We start from the raw sequence: 14,625 nt of genomic DNA, 5'->3' as shown, positions 1-14,625 counted from the left end.
TACTGGGGACCTTGAGGCTCACCGCTCTGGGTGGGTGGCCTTAGTGTGAGAGCTTAAAACTGATGTTGAGCACTGGTCCTAGCATACCGAAATTTGTGGTTTTGTGGGAGGGTAACATACAGAGCTCATATATCTGGGTACATTTTGAAGGTTATCTGAAACTCGCCTGAACAATTCTTGCTCTGGAAAGATACATTCCTTTAAAAATCACCCCAAGATTATTATTTCTAGAGAAGTGGTTTCTATCAAAGCCTTCAGTGTCTACATGAAATAACTTTAAGCAAACTTGTTGGGGGAAACCCACAGGGAAAATGTTGACTCTATCGCTCTGTTAACTCAGAAGACCGTGTTTGACAATTTGATGTGCTTTCTCAACTCTCAGTTTGTATTGTATATATCGTTATATCAAAATATTAGGAGATCCTGTGAAATAGGCAAAGTCAAGTCAGTGAATACGGTAAAGTAAGGGGTTTCAAAAAGTAAATTATTGGAATAACTGGCAATGGGGGAATGTGTACATGATTAGAATTAATGACTTCAAAACTCTCAAACAATGTTAGGAGAAAAACGGTTATTAGTAAGAATAGCCAACTTCTAGAATAAGGCTTCATTTTTCACAGACATTTTAGATCACAGCAAATTCAGGAAGAAAGCACAGATTTCTTATCTATTCCTACGTTCAGTATCCCCTATCAGTATGACACACCAGAATGATCAGTTTATTCAGATTCAATAAGCCTACATTGGCAACTCATTGCTACCTGAAGTCCATAGACCATTTTGGGTTCTTACTGTGTAATTTATGGATTTTGATAAATGTAAAATGGCATGTATCCATCATCATAATATAATGTAGAATACTCCAAATACCCTGGGGGAGGGGGAACCTACCTATTCATTCCTCTTTCCCTTCTAACCTCTGACAATTATTATTTTACTATCCCCATAGTTTTTCTTTTCCAGAATTTCATGTAGTGGGAATAATTCATTACACAGCTTTTCAATTTGACTTCTTTCAATGAGTAATTTGTTGTTTCTTCCATGATTTTTCATAGCTTGGTAAAACTGATTGCTTTTCAGTGAAGAATATTTCTTTGACTGAATGCATGATTTCATTCAAATTTGGACAGTTTTGAATAAAACTGCTCTAAACATCTCCAAAGAGTTTTTGTGGGACATGCATTTCCTATTCATTTGAGTAAATACTAAAAATATGATTTCTAGGCAATACAGTAAGTATTTGTTTATTTCTAAAGGAATTTACAATGACAAAAGTAGCTGTATTTTTTTTTTATTTCCACTAGGAATGAATGTGAGTTCTCTTTGCTTTACATCCCCTGTAGTTTATTATTGTATGTGGATTTTTGCCATTCTATGGGTATATATAACATAATGATATTCTTTTTGATTTAACTTAAAATTCCCTAGTGTTTTATGAACTTGAGTATATTTTAATATGCTCATTGTTCATCTGTACATCTTCTTTGGTGAGGCAACTTATCACCTCTTTTACTTATTTAAAAAATTTAATTATTTCTATGTTATTGATCTTTAAGAATACTTTCCATACGGTTGATAAGAGTGCTTTTTCTTCTAATTTACCTTCCCAGAGAAATCCATGCATCCCCTTTTGGGCCCTCCTTATTACTTACTCTCTTTGTGGGTGTGGACTATACCATGGTTATCAAGAAATCGCCTTGTTAGCCTGGGGGCAGATGGGGATGAGAACATGAAGGATATGGTTGAAGGGTGGTGGATAGAGTAGGAGAGTACTGAATGAGATGTCTTGGTAGAAGGGACATTTCAAGGTCAGGAAGAAACCTGATACAAGGGTAAGTCTCACGAATTTGCAAAGATGACCCCAGCTAAGACTCCTAGCAATAGTGGATAGTTAGCCTGAACTTGCCATCTTCTCTAGTCAGATCGGTGACTACCCCAATTGTCATCAGAGAGCCTTCATTCAATAACTGATTGAAATGTGCAGAAACCCACAGCCAAATATTAGGCCGATTTTAGGGAATCATGCTGAAGATAGGGAGTCAGGTTCATCACAAGGGAACCCACAGAAGCAACTAGCCTGTTCATCTCATAGATACTCAGACTCTGGACTGATAGCTAGGAAGGTTGCATAGGACAGGCCTAAGCCATCTGTATATCCTTCCTTCCTTCCTTCCTTCCTTCCTTCCTTCCTTCCTTCCTTCCTTCCTTCCTTTTTTGAAGAATCTTCAAGCTGATTTTTATAGAGGATGGACTGTTGCAATCTTACCATTAGTGACACAGGGCTATTAGTGCCCCACCCTGTATTCTCTCTAGCAATGGTACAGATTTTCTTTCTTTCAAAATTTTTATTGCATTTATTTACCTGTTTTTTAGTGTGTGTGTGTGTGTGTGTGTGTGTGTGTGTGTGTGTGTGTGTGGAGAGGAGGGGCTGAATATCATAGTACAACTTATGGGAATCAGTTCTCTCCTCTGAGTGGGTCCCAGAATCCAGCTCAGATAGTCCAGTATGGCAGAAAACACCTTTACACAAAGCCATCCCAAAAGGCCTGTTTCTTTTTTTTCTTGCTGTCAATTAATTATTATTACCAGGACGACATGGACTTGTAGTGTTAGTAAAACTTACACATATCTCCACAAGTGGAAAAAATAAAAGAAAGAAAAATAATTATTCTCACCTTACAACATCTGTGAAAATTAACTCAAAAATGGTTTAAAAACTTGATCATAAAACTTGAAACAGTAAAACACCTGCAAGGAAAAGGGGGGGGGGGGCTTACTTGTTAGTGGCTTTAGCAGTGGCTGCTTGAGTGTGTCTCATGAAGTGCTGGCAACAAAAAGTTTAGTGTATTAGTGTGTTACATAAAAATTTAAAAACAGGGTTTTCACACAGCAAAACAACCAAAAAAGGATACCCCATGTCATGGAATAATACATATCAGGGCCACATATCCAAATAGAGGGTCAATTTTTAAAAGACATAAGGACTTCCTGTACTATCAAAACAAATATTAGAAATTAAGCAAATGTTAGTCATAGTGGCAAATACCTGTAACCCCAGCACTCAAGAGGGTAAGACAAGATCTAAAATTGTAAACCAGCCTGTTCTACTCTAGTGAGTTTCAGGCTAACTAGTGCTGATACTGTTTCAAAACAAACGATTTAAAAAAAAAGTCTTGGTAATAATATATATAGAGTGAAACTGTTGACCAGTGTTGGTGGGGAATGTATAAGAGACCAACAGCTATGGGAAAGAGAATGCAGTTAGCAAAAACTGAAAACTAGAGCTTTCCTGCGACTCATCAGAGCACATTCACTACATATTTAAACTAGCTGACATGAAGGTCTCAAAGAGGTATATACACTGCTATGTCTACTGTAGCATTATCTATAATAGGCAACCTATACCACCATGCACATGGCTATCAACAAATTCATAAATACAGTATGTATAGAAATGTGATGGTATATTACTTAGCTTTATGAAGAAATTTCTCTTGTTTATGAGTTGATGCACCTTGAGAAGATTGTGCAAAGTTAAAAAATCTGTTCATACACAAATCTGATGTGCTCCTACTTCTATGGACTGTCTCCAGCAAGACAATTATCACGTGTGATCACTCATAAGTGACTTTTAGACATAAAGCAAAGAAAACCAGTCTACAATTCACAATCCCAGAGAGCTTAGACAACAAAGAGGACCCTAAGAGAGACATACATGGATCTAATCTACATAGAAAAAAGAAAAAGACAGGATCTTCTGAGTAAATTGGGAGAATGGAGACTATGGGAGAGGGTAGAAGGGGAGGGGAGAGGAAAAGGGAGTGGAGTAAAATATATAGCTCAATAAAACAATATAATTGTCATCCTTATACAAAAACTGAGAATAGAATGACTGCCAGGGACTGGTAGATGGGAAAAGGGAATACTTATGTAGTAATTACAAAACTTTAAATATGTAAATGAAATCTTGAGATTTGCTATATAACAATGTTGTTAGCAATACAGTATTATGAGCAGTTAAAAAATCGTTATCATGTTAAATGTTACTTAAATTCATAAAAGACCCACAATAATGAAAAGAGACACAAAAGGAACCTATGAGAATACGTTAGATGTGTTTATTACCTTGATTGTTATGATTATGTCATGGGAACTTCCCTCGTACACAACAAATTGTACACACTGAGTATGTGTAATTTATATACCAATTACATCACAATGAACTATTTTGTAAGAAAGGAACATAAATAGCTCATATCCTATTCGCAGTTAAAAGGCGAAGATGAAAGGTCGTTTGGCAAAGCCCCTTGGATTCAGGGCCAGTATGCTTCATTTAGTTGGAAATAAAAGGGTGCTAGACACCTGGTACCTAAGAAGAGGTGTTAGGATTTCAGGTTGGCTAAGAAAGCAGCAGCACAAAAGTTCCCTTGTTCACTCACAGGGCAAAATTGTCCTGTAAAGCTAGTAGGCACTGAAGCAAAGGACAATGTCTAGTATCCAATAGAAGTCACACTGGCATTCCTATTGAGCATAGGATTTTTCCCTCATTCTTTCAGTCTGCAACTTACTCTTCAGGAAGTGTCTGAGATTGGATGATGTTGGGATAAAGGAAAACTTCCTTCTGTTAGCAACAAGAAGCATTTTTTGTTAAAATTCAGTTGTCTGGAAAGTGGCAAGCTTCTTAACATTATTCAATTAGAAGGAACTCCAGAGATATCCTCAGAGCATACATCTCTCACTTCAGTTTTCCCTCTATAGACAATAGCAAAGAACATTTCAGCTGTGTGACTCAAATCAGCAGCAACATTTTGTCAACCGGTAAGAAGAAAATAAACTTGGTTGAAGAATGTCTAATTCAAAATGAAATTGCCTACAAATCATCATGCTATATGATAGGGAGTATTTATTTATAAATTCCTCTGTAAACCTTAAGTTTTTCTATAGATATCAGGGCCATCTACAATCTGATTTAAACTTTTATCAGCATAGATAAATCAAAAGTTGATTGATCTCTCGTGTTGCCCATTTCTGCTTTCCAGGAACTAGGTGAAATTGATTTTTCTATTATAGTATTGAATAAGGTTCAAATACTTATGTAAATGAACAATTGTTTCTATAACTTGTATCACATTTTATACTGAATAGAGTCAACAACTCTTCATTTTTATAATATTATGAAGAGAAGACAGAAAGATAAAAGTCATTTTTTTTTGTTTGGATGAATACCCATTCCCAGTAGATAGTATTTTATGCTAGTTACTATTGCTGTAAAGGAAGTTTTTTTTTAAAATACTTCTGATCAAATGTTGCTGCCCAAACCAGTTTGCTTATGCATCAAATGATGTGGGAAGTCAGGCTTCGGCTGATTCCACACAAAAGGAAAGATAGGAGAAAACCCTGGTTAACACTTCAAGGAGTTGTTTCTCAAAAAAAAATTTTACTATCATTGAGAAATGAGATTTTTCTATAATTTATAGTGTTTTCAAATTTTTATTCACAAATTTTTCGCTCAAAAATATGAATATGAAGCCTGTTACTGGAGACACCTCCTGAATATGTACTTTAAGCTTGAGTTAGGCAGCAGGAAAGTGACAGATTTTGTTTTATCTTACTGTATTGTATTTTGTCACATTTGGTTGTTATCTCTTAGAAGGCTGTTCTTTCCTAATGAAAGAAAGAAAGAGAGTGGGTCCGGAGGAAAGAGAAGTGAGGAGGAACTGAGAGAGAGAAAGAACTGTAATTAGGAAATACTGTATGATAACTATTTTCAATAAAAGGGAAAATGTAATTTATTATGAAAAATATCTGAAACAAAAAGAAATAATAGGACATTATAGAGTATCTGCTGAAGGAACAGTATTATTTTTAAGCTTCTTCTATTCCTTGAAATCTCCTCTATGGTTCACCTTTTTTTGACTCTGGATGAAATTTTTTGCATTTATGTATTATTTGTTTATTGCCTGGGTCAGAAGCAAGAATAAACCAATTCTGCATTGTTCATACTGTTCACCTGCACTTTTGCTGTATGTGAGGAGCCCGAGGGGTTTATCCTCTGTGTGCACATGTATGGGATCCTTCACAAGTCTTCACTTTCTTTGTGCTCTTCCTAATTTTATTTGCTGGAAATACGTTTGATTTGATTTAAAGGAGAAAAATAAAAGAGCTGACTCCACATTGCCAGCCCTGGGAGTGGGAGATGGTTCTCTGGATGAAAAATACATGTGTCTAACTGAAAATCATATTTGTAACCTTCATCATTTTAGTCTTTTAAATACTCCAGTCTTTGGAATAGTCTAAAATATATTTTTTTCATACAAATTCTAAACTATGTCAGAATTGAAGCTTGATTATTAGGATATTGAATTGTGGCATTTGGTATTTTTTTCTGGGATTGTGCGGAATTTAAATCTGTTGTGATTGTTGGTGTTAATCCCTGATGGTATTTAAAATCACCTTTGGAACAGGCCTCCATCTGGGCATACCTGTGACATTCTCTAGATAAAGATTAACCTCTAGGAGGTCTGTAAGGGATTACCTTGATTAATTAAACTGTAAAGCTCTCTCTTCTGGTAATAGTACCTTTTCTTGGGTTGGGTCCTGGACTGAAGAAAAGTGGGAAGACATGAACTGAGTACAATTATTCATCTGTCCTCAATTCCTGGTTGTGGATGTCCTATGAGCTCCTGCTGCCTTGAATTCTTTGTCATGATGGACTGGATCCCTCTGAAACTGGCAGCCAGAATCAACCCTTTCTCCCTTAAGTTGCTTTTGTCAGGGTATTTTAGCATAGCCATAGGATAAGAAACTATGACATCTACCCCAGTCTCTAGAGAAATGCTTTAATATTTAGTTTTCATGTGTTTATATACATGTTCATGTGTGCATGCATGTATAGATGTCAGAGATCAAGTGCTTTCACTGATATGTTAGTGATGTCCCTTGAAGTACTACTTTTTGGATTGGTTTCCAAAATGATTCAGATCAATCCTCATTTTTAGGGTCCATATATGCTAAAAAATAATCAAAACTCTTATTTTTTCTGATTACATGCAACAAAATATTTGACTACCTTTAAAGGCTCTTATATCAATGACACTGGTTTCTTGGGGGAGCTTTGCACTCTATTGAATTTCCAAGTGTTAATCAGCACTAGTTTCTCTTTCCTCCATGCCCAAGGGAACATACATCAAATGCTTAGAATCATTTTCTTAATGTACTGTTATGAGGCCTAATTTGAGAGATGAAACAATGATCAAAAAATCCCATAGACACAACTTTGTTCAAAGAAATTATTCATCGATCTCTCTTGACCAACTATTGTATACGATAGAGGTGGAATATGGAGATAAAGGTTGGGAAGCCAGTTTCCAGCTGCCTCTTCTACATGTAATTCATGCATTTTTCTTTTTACTTTAAAATCCATGAAAAACATTTTGATAGTAATTGATTAATCCTCAGACTTTGAGGACTCAGTAAACATGAAACAAAGATTTCTTTAATGTTTTAAAAGTATATTTAGAAAATGCAGTTATTACTATCCCAAATATAAAAGTGAATTACTTTAGCCATGAAGAGAAAGAAACCATAAAAATAGCAAGGCAAAAAGAAAGCAATGTTATACTTAAACTTAAACACTGACTGATTTAGTTTAAAAAATCAGTAAAAACAAATTTCATGAAAAAATAGAGCTATTTAGCTACCTTTAGCAGTAGCTGGAAGAGAGGATTGCCTAGGTTACCCAAGACCTTGGCTTCTGTCTCCAGCACTCCAGAATAAAACAAGAATAATACTTTAAGGTTCAAATCAATGATTGTAAATCATTAAAGTTCTATAGGACATTCTATGGCTTTGGACATATAGTTTGTACATATGTGACAACATTTTCAGGATTTAAGCTACTTTAATTCTAAACTGGGAAAAGATGGAGGAAAACTAAACCAGAATATGAAAGTCAGCACCAAGTTTGTCTTCGAGTTTCAAGTTCATCCCAATATGTTTTACCCATCAACTAAGTCTTAAGAGATGTTTTATGTATATTGTACAGGGATTTTAGTTCAACTTCTGGGCAGATGGAGAGATGAATATACAGAATTTTAAATGAAGTATCTGTCTTATTCTTTCTGCACCTTTATAATCATTTTTATCATTTGCTTGCTTATGTTTGTCTTTTGCTATTGGAAATCTGTAACTTCATTATTATGAATCCCGTATTCTATTTTATTTCATCTATTACTATTAGACATTACAATTCTAGAATGAGAGACTGTTTGGCTGCCTTTAGCAATGCACATTAATAACCATTAACTAATTGACTATTGCCTGCCAATTTCACTTTTTTTTTATCCAAAATATGTTTATTGGGATGGTTCCCACTCATCTCGAATCCGGTGCTTTTCAGTGCTGCTTCCTCCTGAAGGAGCATCCTTCTGTCAGTCTTGCTTTCCCACCTGTAGGCTGACAGAGGACAGTGGAGCAGCTGACACACGGGACTACCGTCTGTGCATGGCTAAAGACCGTGGTGATTTTATAGCATCCTGGGCACTTCACATCCATAAAGTAGGAATTGGGGCTCTGCACCAGGCGCTTTTTCTTGTGTTTCCTCTTTTCCTCCTCTGGAGAGGGATGAAGGAGATCCTTTGCGAGAGGCATGTTCTCGTAGGGAGGTCGTCACCGCCGGAAAGGCGCCAATTTCACTTTCAATTCAGCATCTATCAGCCTCATGGTAGACACTTTACTCTCTCATGTTTATTTTTCATATTTCTCATTTTGATACCTTTCCATGACACACATTTTATACATATAAATATATGCGAAATTTATCATAGGCAGTTTATAAATATCATTTCATTTAATCATATAACAATCTTAAAAAGGCAAATATTTACACTTTTACAAATATATTAGTCTGTTCAAGTTGCCATAGCAAAATATCACAGACTGACTTAAACAACAGACGCATATTTCTCATAGTTCTGGAGGTTGAAAGTCTGTGGCCAGGCTGCCAACACAAGGATTCTGGTGATAGCCTTTTCATGGCTTCTAAATTGCTGCCTCCCTCTTATGCTCTTATATGATGGAGGGAGAAAATGAAAACAAGCACTTCTGTCTGTGTACAGATGTCTCAAGGGCCAAAGTTAAGGACCTCATTTAGATTTTATTTAATTATGTTCTCTCTCCAAATGACTTCCCTTTCACATTTCAGGTTTGGACACCAATAGATAACAATTCAGAACTCAGTAATCACCAAAGAAACTAAGGTCCCTTATACAACAGGTACATAGTTTGTTCAAGGCTAAACAGGTAATAAGGTTCCTTCTCAAATTTTAATTGCAAGGATTTGACAAAATTTTATAGTTTTAGAAGGAGCAAGGTCAGTCTTACAGTTTTTTTCCAAGAGCATACAGTTTGTATTACTAAAATATAGAATATACAGAATTTAAAAGAATGTAAATTTCAATAATTACACAAGTCATGTATTAACCCCTTAGATAATTATTTTTAGTCATTTTTCTCAGTATATCTCATTTATATTAAGTTCATATTTTGTTTTTTATTCTCTTCCATTTATTATGTTTAAGTATTTAAAGCATCATTTAAGTTATTTTTATAGTGCATAATATTTTAGCATATAAATAATAATCAGCTGTGGAATAAAGCTCTTGTATCCTGTAACGATTTGTCATTCATATTGGTTTAATATAATACTGTTTGGCCAGTAGCCAGGAAGTAACTATAGATGGGGCAACCAGACTAGGAGAATTCTGGGAAGAGGAACAGCTCAGTCTGCAGTTGCTACCAAGATGCAGAGGACGCAAGATGAAAATGCTAAAGATACCAAGCCAGGTGGCTAAACATAGATAAGAAATATGGGTAAATTTAAGTTGTAAGAGCCACTTATTAATAAGCCTGAGCTAATAAGCCAACCAGTTAGTTTATAATTAATATAAGCCTCTGTGTGTTTTGCCGGGACTGAACAGCTGTGGGACCAGGCAGGACAGGAACTTCTGATTACATTAATCTTTTGTTAGCTTAGTCACTTTTTTAAATCACTTTTCTAAATAACTGTAATAATATTTTCATATACTGATCATTTGTTACTGTAGCCTTAACAAATGGTAAAATTTGAAATTTTATTGTACAGATGTAGTGCATCATGGTTACTATGAAATTTCTTAAATGCTTCAGATATCATATTTCTAAAATGAGACTTTTTGTGTGTTGGCCCACAATGCTACCTTTCACACATGGCCACTAGTATGAAGAATTAGCAAGGGTTGCATAAGCAAAACAAGGAAAGCAGTGTAATTTGTACAAGGAATGTCTATCCCTCACTTAATAGTGGGGTAGCAGTAGGCAAACCTTATTCCTGTATAGGAGCAAATAGTCTTGGAACACCCCCTACCATATGATATAGAACATAGAGAGGGACTGAAGTAACTATTCAGACTGCTAAAATTTGGGAGCAACACAGAATAATGTAATATTCTTACATCTGGTTAAAGTTTGTCTTATTTCTGATATGAGTAACCATCTCAGAATCAGCGCTATTGCCTTTATGTTGTCCTGCTGTCACTGGATCCCATAAAAGAAATACTGTACTTGCTAGAGTGTGAACTCACCAGACATTCACTCTGAACTTTGGAATAATCCTGGGATCAAGGAACCCCATAAGTACACATCTCATAGTGCTCATGAACAGAAATCTAGGAACCTTTTGAGTACCTGTACAATGCCATGTGTGGAGCAGCATGGTATCACAGAGTATTTTGAAAAGAAGACCAGGGTCTGCAAGTCTTGATCTAGCTTTGGATGACTGTGTCAATGGCAACAGCAATCTATCTGCTTTCACTCAGCCATTAGAAATGGATTAGAAAATTTTCAAGGTAGTATTCTTAGGTCCTAGGAGTGTGTGTATGTGTGTATGATCGGCCTGACTTTTGGACACCTTTTTGATGACATTACTGCTTCCTTGATGCCTAGGTATTTGCCATTAGACTGTTTATGATACCTCAAATTGATACATTCTAGTGCTTATAATAAAAAATAACTTATAGTTGAAAATTGGTTATGTACGTTAATCTTCATTGGAAAAAAGGGGGAAAAAACGAAACAAATGTCCAATGTGATGGTGTTTGGACATCAGTTCTTTCATAAGTAATTGATTCATGACAGCAGTCATCACATATAGAAATAATGCTTTCACAAGATGAGGATACTACCTCCTGCCTCTTTCTCCACTGTAATGATACCAATACAAGACATCATTTGAAAACCTAAAGGTAAACCCTCGTCTGACATAATATCTTCTAACACCTTGAATTTGGATTTCCCAGGATCCATAATAATGAGAAATTAGTATTTGTTGTTTAAGCTACTCACTTTATGATAATATGTTGCAGCAGTTAGAAATGAGAAAGCATTTTAATAATTTAAAGGGAAGCATTCTAAAGCACAGGGCCTGTGACATGTCAGTTCCACGGCAGGATTTCTGTGCTTTTGAGTTCTAAAAGTGATACTGAGACCTGAATACTAATGTATAAACACACATGATGTTTTTTTTTTTTTTTTGATTTTTTGAGACAGGGTTTCTCCGTAGTTTTTGGTTCCTGTCCTGGAACTAGCTCTTGTAGACCAGGCTGGCCTCGAACTCACAGAGATCCGCCTGCCTCTGCCTCCCGAGTGCTGGGATTAAAGGCATATGCCACCACCGCCCAGCACATGTGATTTTTACAGGCTGGATTCAGTAATACGTTGTGAGCAATAACATAGGAGTGAGGTTGTATTATGATTGTTGGACCTTCTTTAGGCTTTCTCCTTACCACTTGTATTTCTGTCAATTTAGAGGATTCATTTCAGTAAGTGAATATATAAATGGGAACAGAACTTCTCAAGAGAGAAGTTGCCTCTTTTTCTTTTGTCATAACACCTCCAAAGTACTATGTGAAGAAGTAAACCTTTCTACAAATGGCGAGAAGAAAAAAACCTCAGCTTTTTCAAACATTCAAGTAATTAAAATCTCTGAATAGATTAGGTTCCCAGTTGGTGCCTCAAATTCCTTTTGACCCACTGCCACAGTTTCCTGAAAGTACTGATTGATCATAAAGCCCTGTGTTCTTTGTTAAAATTGGAGCACTCCACAATTAGTATCCCCAGTGCCTGGGCAATGACATCTCTCTCAATGCCACGAAGCAGTGTCTGCTGTTTACGTCCTGAAACCTTTAGCACAGCTGTGTCTTATATTCCATACTTTTAAACTCTTAGCAGAATCAATACAAATAGGCATTTCAGGGTAAATCAACAGAATAAAGCATTTTCAGTGCGCTTTAGATTTCTGACATGGTGAATTTCTTCCAAATGAGATTTAGAGGTACAGATATAGGCATCTATACCCAGCAGTTGATGCTTGGATGGTAAAATGGATTAAGTGTGCATTCCCACCTCCATACTCTTCATTCTAACACCAACAAATCAATCACATGTGCTTGCTTGTTCTCTCCCTCCAAAACTGTGTCTTATCCTATTTCTAAGAAAGAATTTTTAGATGACAGCGTCCAGATGTGCCTTTGGCTGTAAAATGTCATCAAGGTTGATAGAGCTTGAAATTCCACACTAGAGGGAAATATTTTCTGGGTCAGAAAATAGTGTGTGCATCCACGCTAGAGACTAAACTATGAGAGCAGGAATAGGGCCAGAGTTGGGGCATCTTGTCTGCTCTTAGTAAATTCCAAGAGTGCCCCCCTCCACCAAAGAGTGGTTCTCTATTGATCATTCTCTATTGGAGTAAACCTTAACTCAAAGCCTTCCTGTTTTCTTTAGAGTAAACCGTACCCCCCCCCTACTATGCCTTCTAGTTTGACTGTTCTCCTAGACTGACTCTTTGTCTGGCTTTCCATCCTTGTCTGAAACTTAGAATTACTGCTACCAAGGCCCTCCTTTTAAATTCTCAAATGTTGCTTTAGGTTTTTCTCACATAATTTTTAATTTATTAGTGAAAATTTGATATATGTGTGCAATATATTTTGATTATGGCAGCCTACATTCCCCCTCTGATTTCTGTCAGACTCCTCTCTTGTCCCTGTCTCAACTTTGTCATCCATTTATTTTTATTTTTAATTAAAATATAATTACATCACTTATCCCCTTCCCCTTCCTCCCTCCAAGTCCTCCCATGTAGACATGCCCCCTTGATTCATCCCAAATTAATGGTCTCTCTTTGTTATTGTTAGACACACACACATATGTATATGTGAATAAATACATAAGTATAACCTGCTAAGTCCATTTAGTGTTACTTGTATGTATATGATTTCAAGACAGACCACTTAGTATTGGACAGCAAATTAGGGTGTTCATCCTTGGAAAAGACTATCTTTTGTCAACATTCCTTAGTTGCCTGTAATTCTTTGTCTAAGATGGGGCCCAATGAAATTCACCCATCCATGTTACCTACTGATGTGCTTGTTAGGGTCTTCTTTAGGCAGTCATATGTCTTAGGTGTCATATGTAAGTCTTTCTTGTCATTTCTAGACAACACAATTTCACAGCAGATTCTCTGGGTCTCTAACTTCTATAATATTTCAGCCCCATTTTTCAGATGTTTCCTGGGTTATTGCAAGGAGAAGGAGCCTTTGTTTGTCCCAGCCACCTGGCTAGCTTACACCTGAAATAACTACACAGAAATATTAATTAAAACACTGCTTGACCATTAGCTCTAACTTCTTTTTGGCTAATTTCTACATTAATTTAACCCATTTCTATTAATCTGTGTATTGCCACATGACTGTGGCTTACTGGCAAGATTCTAACCAGTGTCCATCTCAGGCACGAGATGCATGATGTCTCCCACTCTGCCCTTCTTCCTAGCATTCAGTTCTGTCTTCTCAGCCTACCTAAGTTCTGCCCTATCAGGCCCAAAGCAGTTTATGTATTCATTAACTAAGAAAACAACACGTGAACAGAAGAGCCTCCTACACCATTTCCCCTTTTCTGTTTAAACAAAAAGGAAGGTTTTAACTTTAACATAGTAAAATTACAAATAACAAAACAAGTATCAAACAAAAACTGCAGTTACCATATTTATATCTATTTTATATTTTATCATAACTAAGGAAAACTATAACTATAACTATAAATTCTTCAACTCCTTCAAACACTCCAAAAGAATATAATAGTATCTAAGTAAGCAGAAAGTCATTGTAAGCAATTTCCAAAACTCTAGAAATGACAGAGACATCTTGCTGCCTGGACAGTTACCCAAAGTTCTTCTATACCATTGTGGCATCCATCTGCAGCCTACAGGCCCATCTTATCAAGCAGACTTTTCCATGAAGCAGTAAAATTCAAAGACAGTTCAGTCACTTTCTTCTGTATCCTGCAGAATGTCTCGCAGACTCATGAATCAGAAACCCCAAAGGACCATCTCACCTTTAGGCAAGTTCAGCAGTGATTTCTCTGTGGGTGCTGCATGTCTAGTGAAGCAGTCCAGGCAAGAGCAGTTTCTTGCCAAAATGGCTAATCAGCTCCATAGGGAGCCTCTTCAATGCCCATCTTTCTCTTGAAGTAATTGGTGCTGCCAGGAGCAGACATGTCTCACCAACATGAAAAGTCCTAAATTATTAAAACATT

The 14,625-nt window shown here is 36.3% G+C and overlaps 1 protein-coding gene across 1 annotated transcript; it reads right to left on the bottom strand.

The window, feature by feature from the left end:
* Positions 1 to 8,391: 8,391 nt before the first annotated feature.
* LOC126492522 (40S ribosomal protein S27-like) lies at positions 8,392 to 8,680 on the bottom strand. The gene has a single exon (XM_050128978.1). It carries the CDS (start codon positions 8,647 to 8,649, stop codon positions 8,395 to 8,397), a length of 255 nt encoding a protein of 84 aa, XP_049984935.1. The 5' UTR covers positions 8,650 to 8,680; the 3' UTR covers positions 8,392 to 8,394.
* Positions 8,681 to 14,625: the final 5,945 nt, after the last annotated feature.

The sequence above is a fragment of the Alexandromys fortis genome, unplaced genomic scaffold (assembly GCF_014885135.2).
Source record: "Alexandromys fortis isolate MF-2015 unplaced genomic scaffold, M_Fortis_MF-2015_v1.1 scaffold_251, whole genome shotgun sequence".
In the NCBI taxonomy this organism is placed as follows: Eukaryota; Metazoa; Chordata; class Mammalia; order Rodentia; family Cricetidae; genus Alexandromys; species Alexandromys fortis.
Note: the sequence above shows the minus strand (reverse complement) of the source record. Positions and strands in the feature narration are given on the sequence as shown.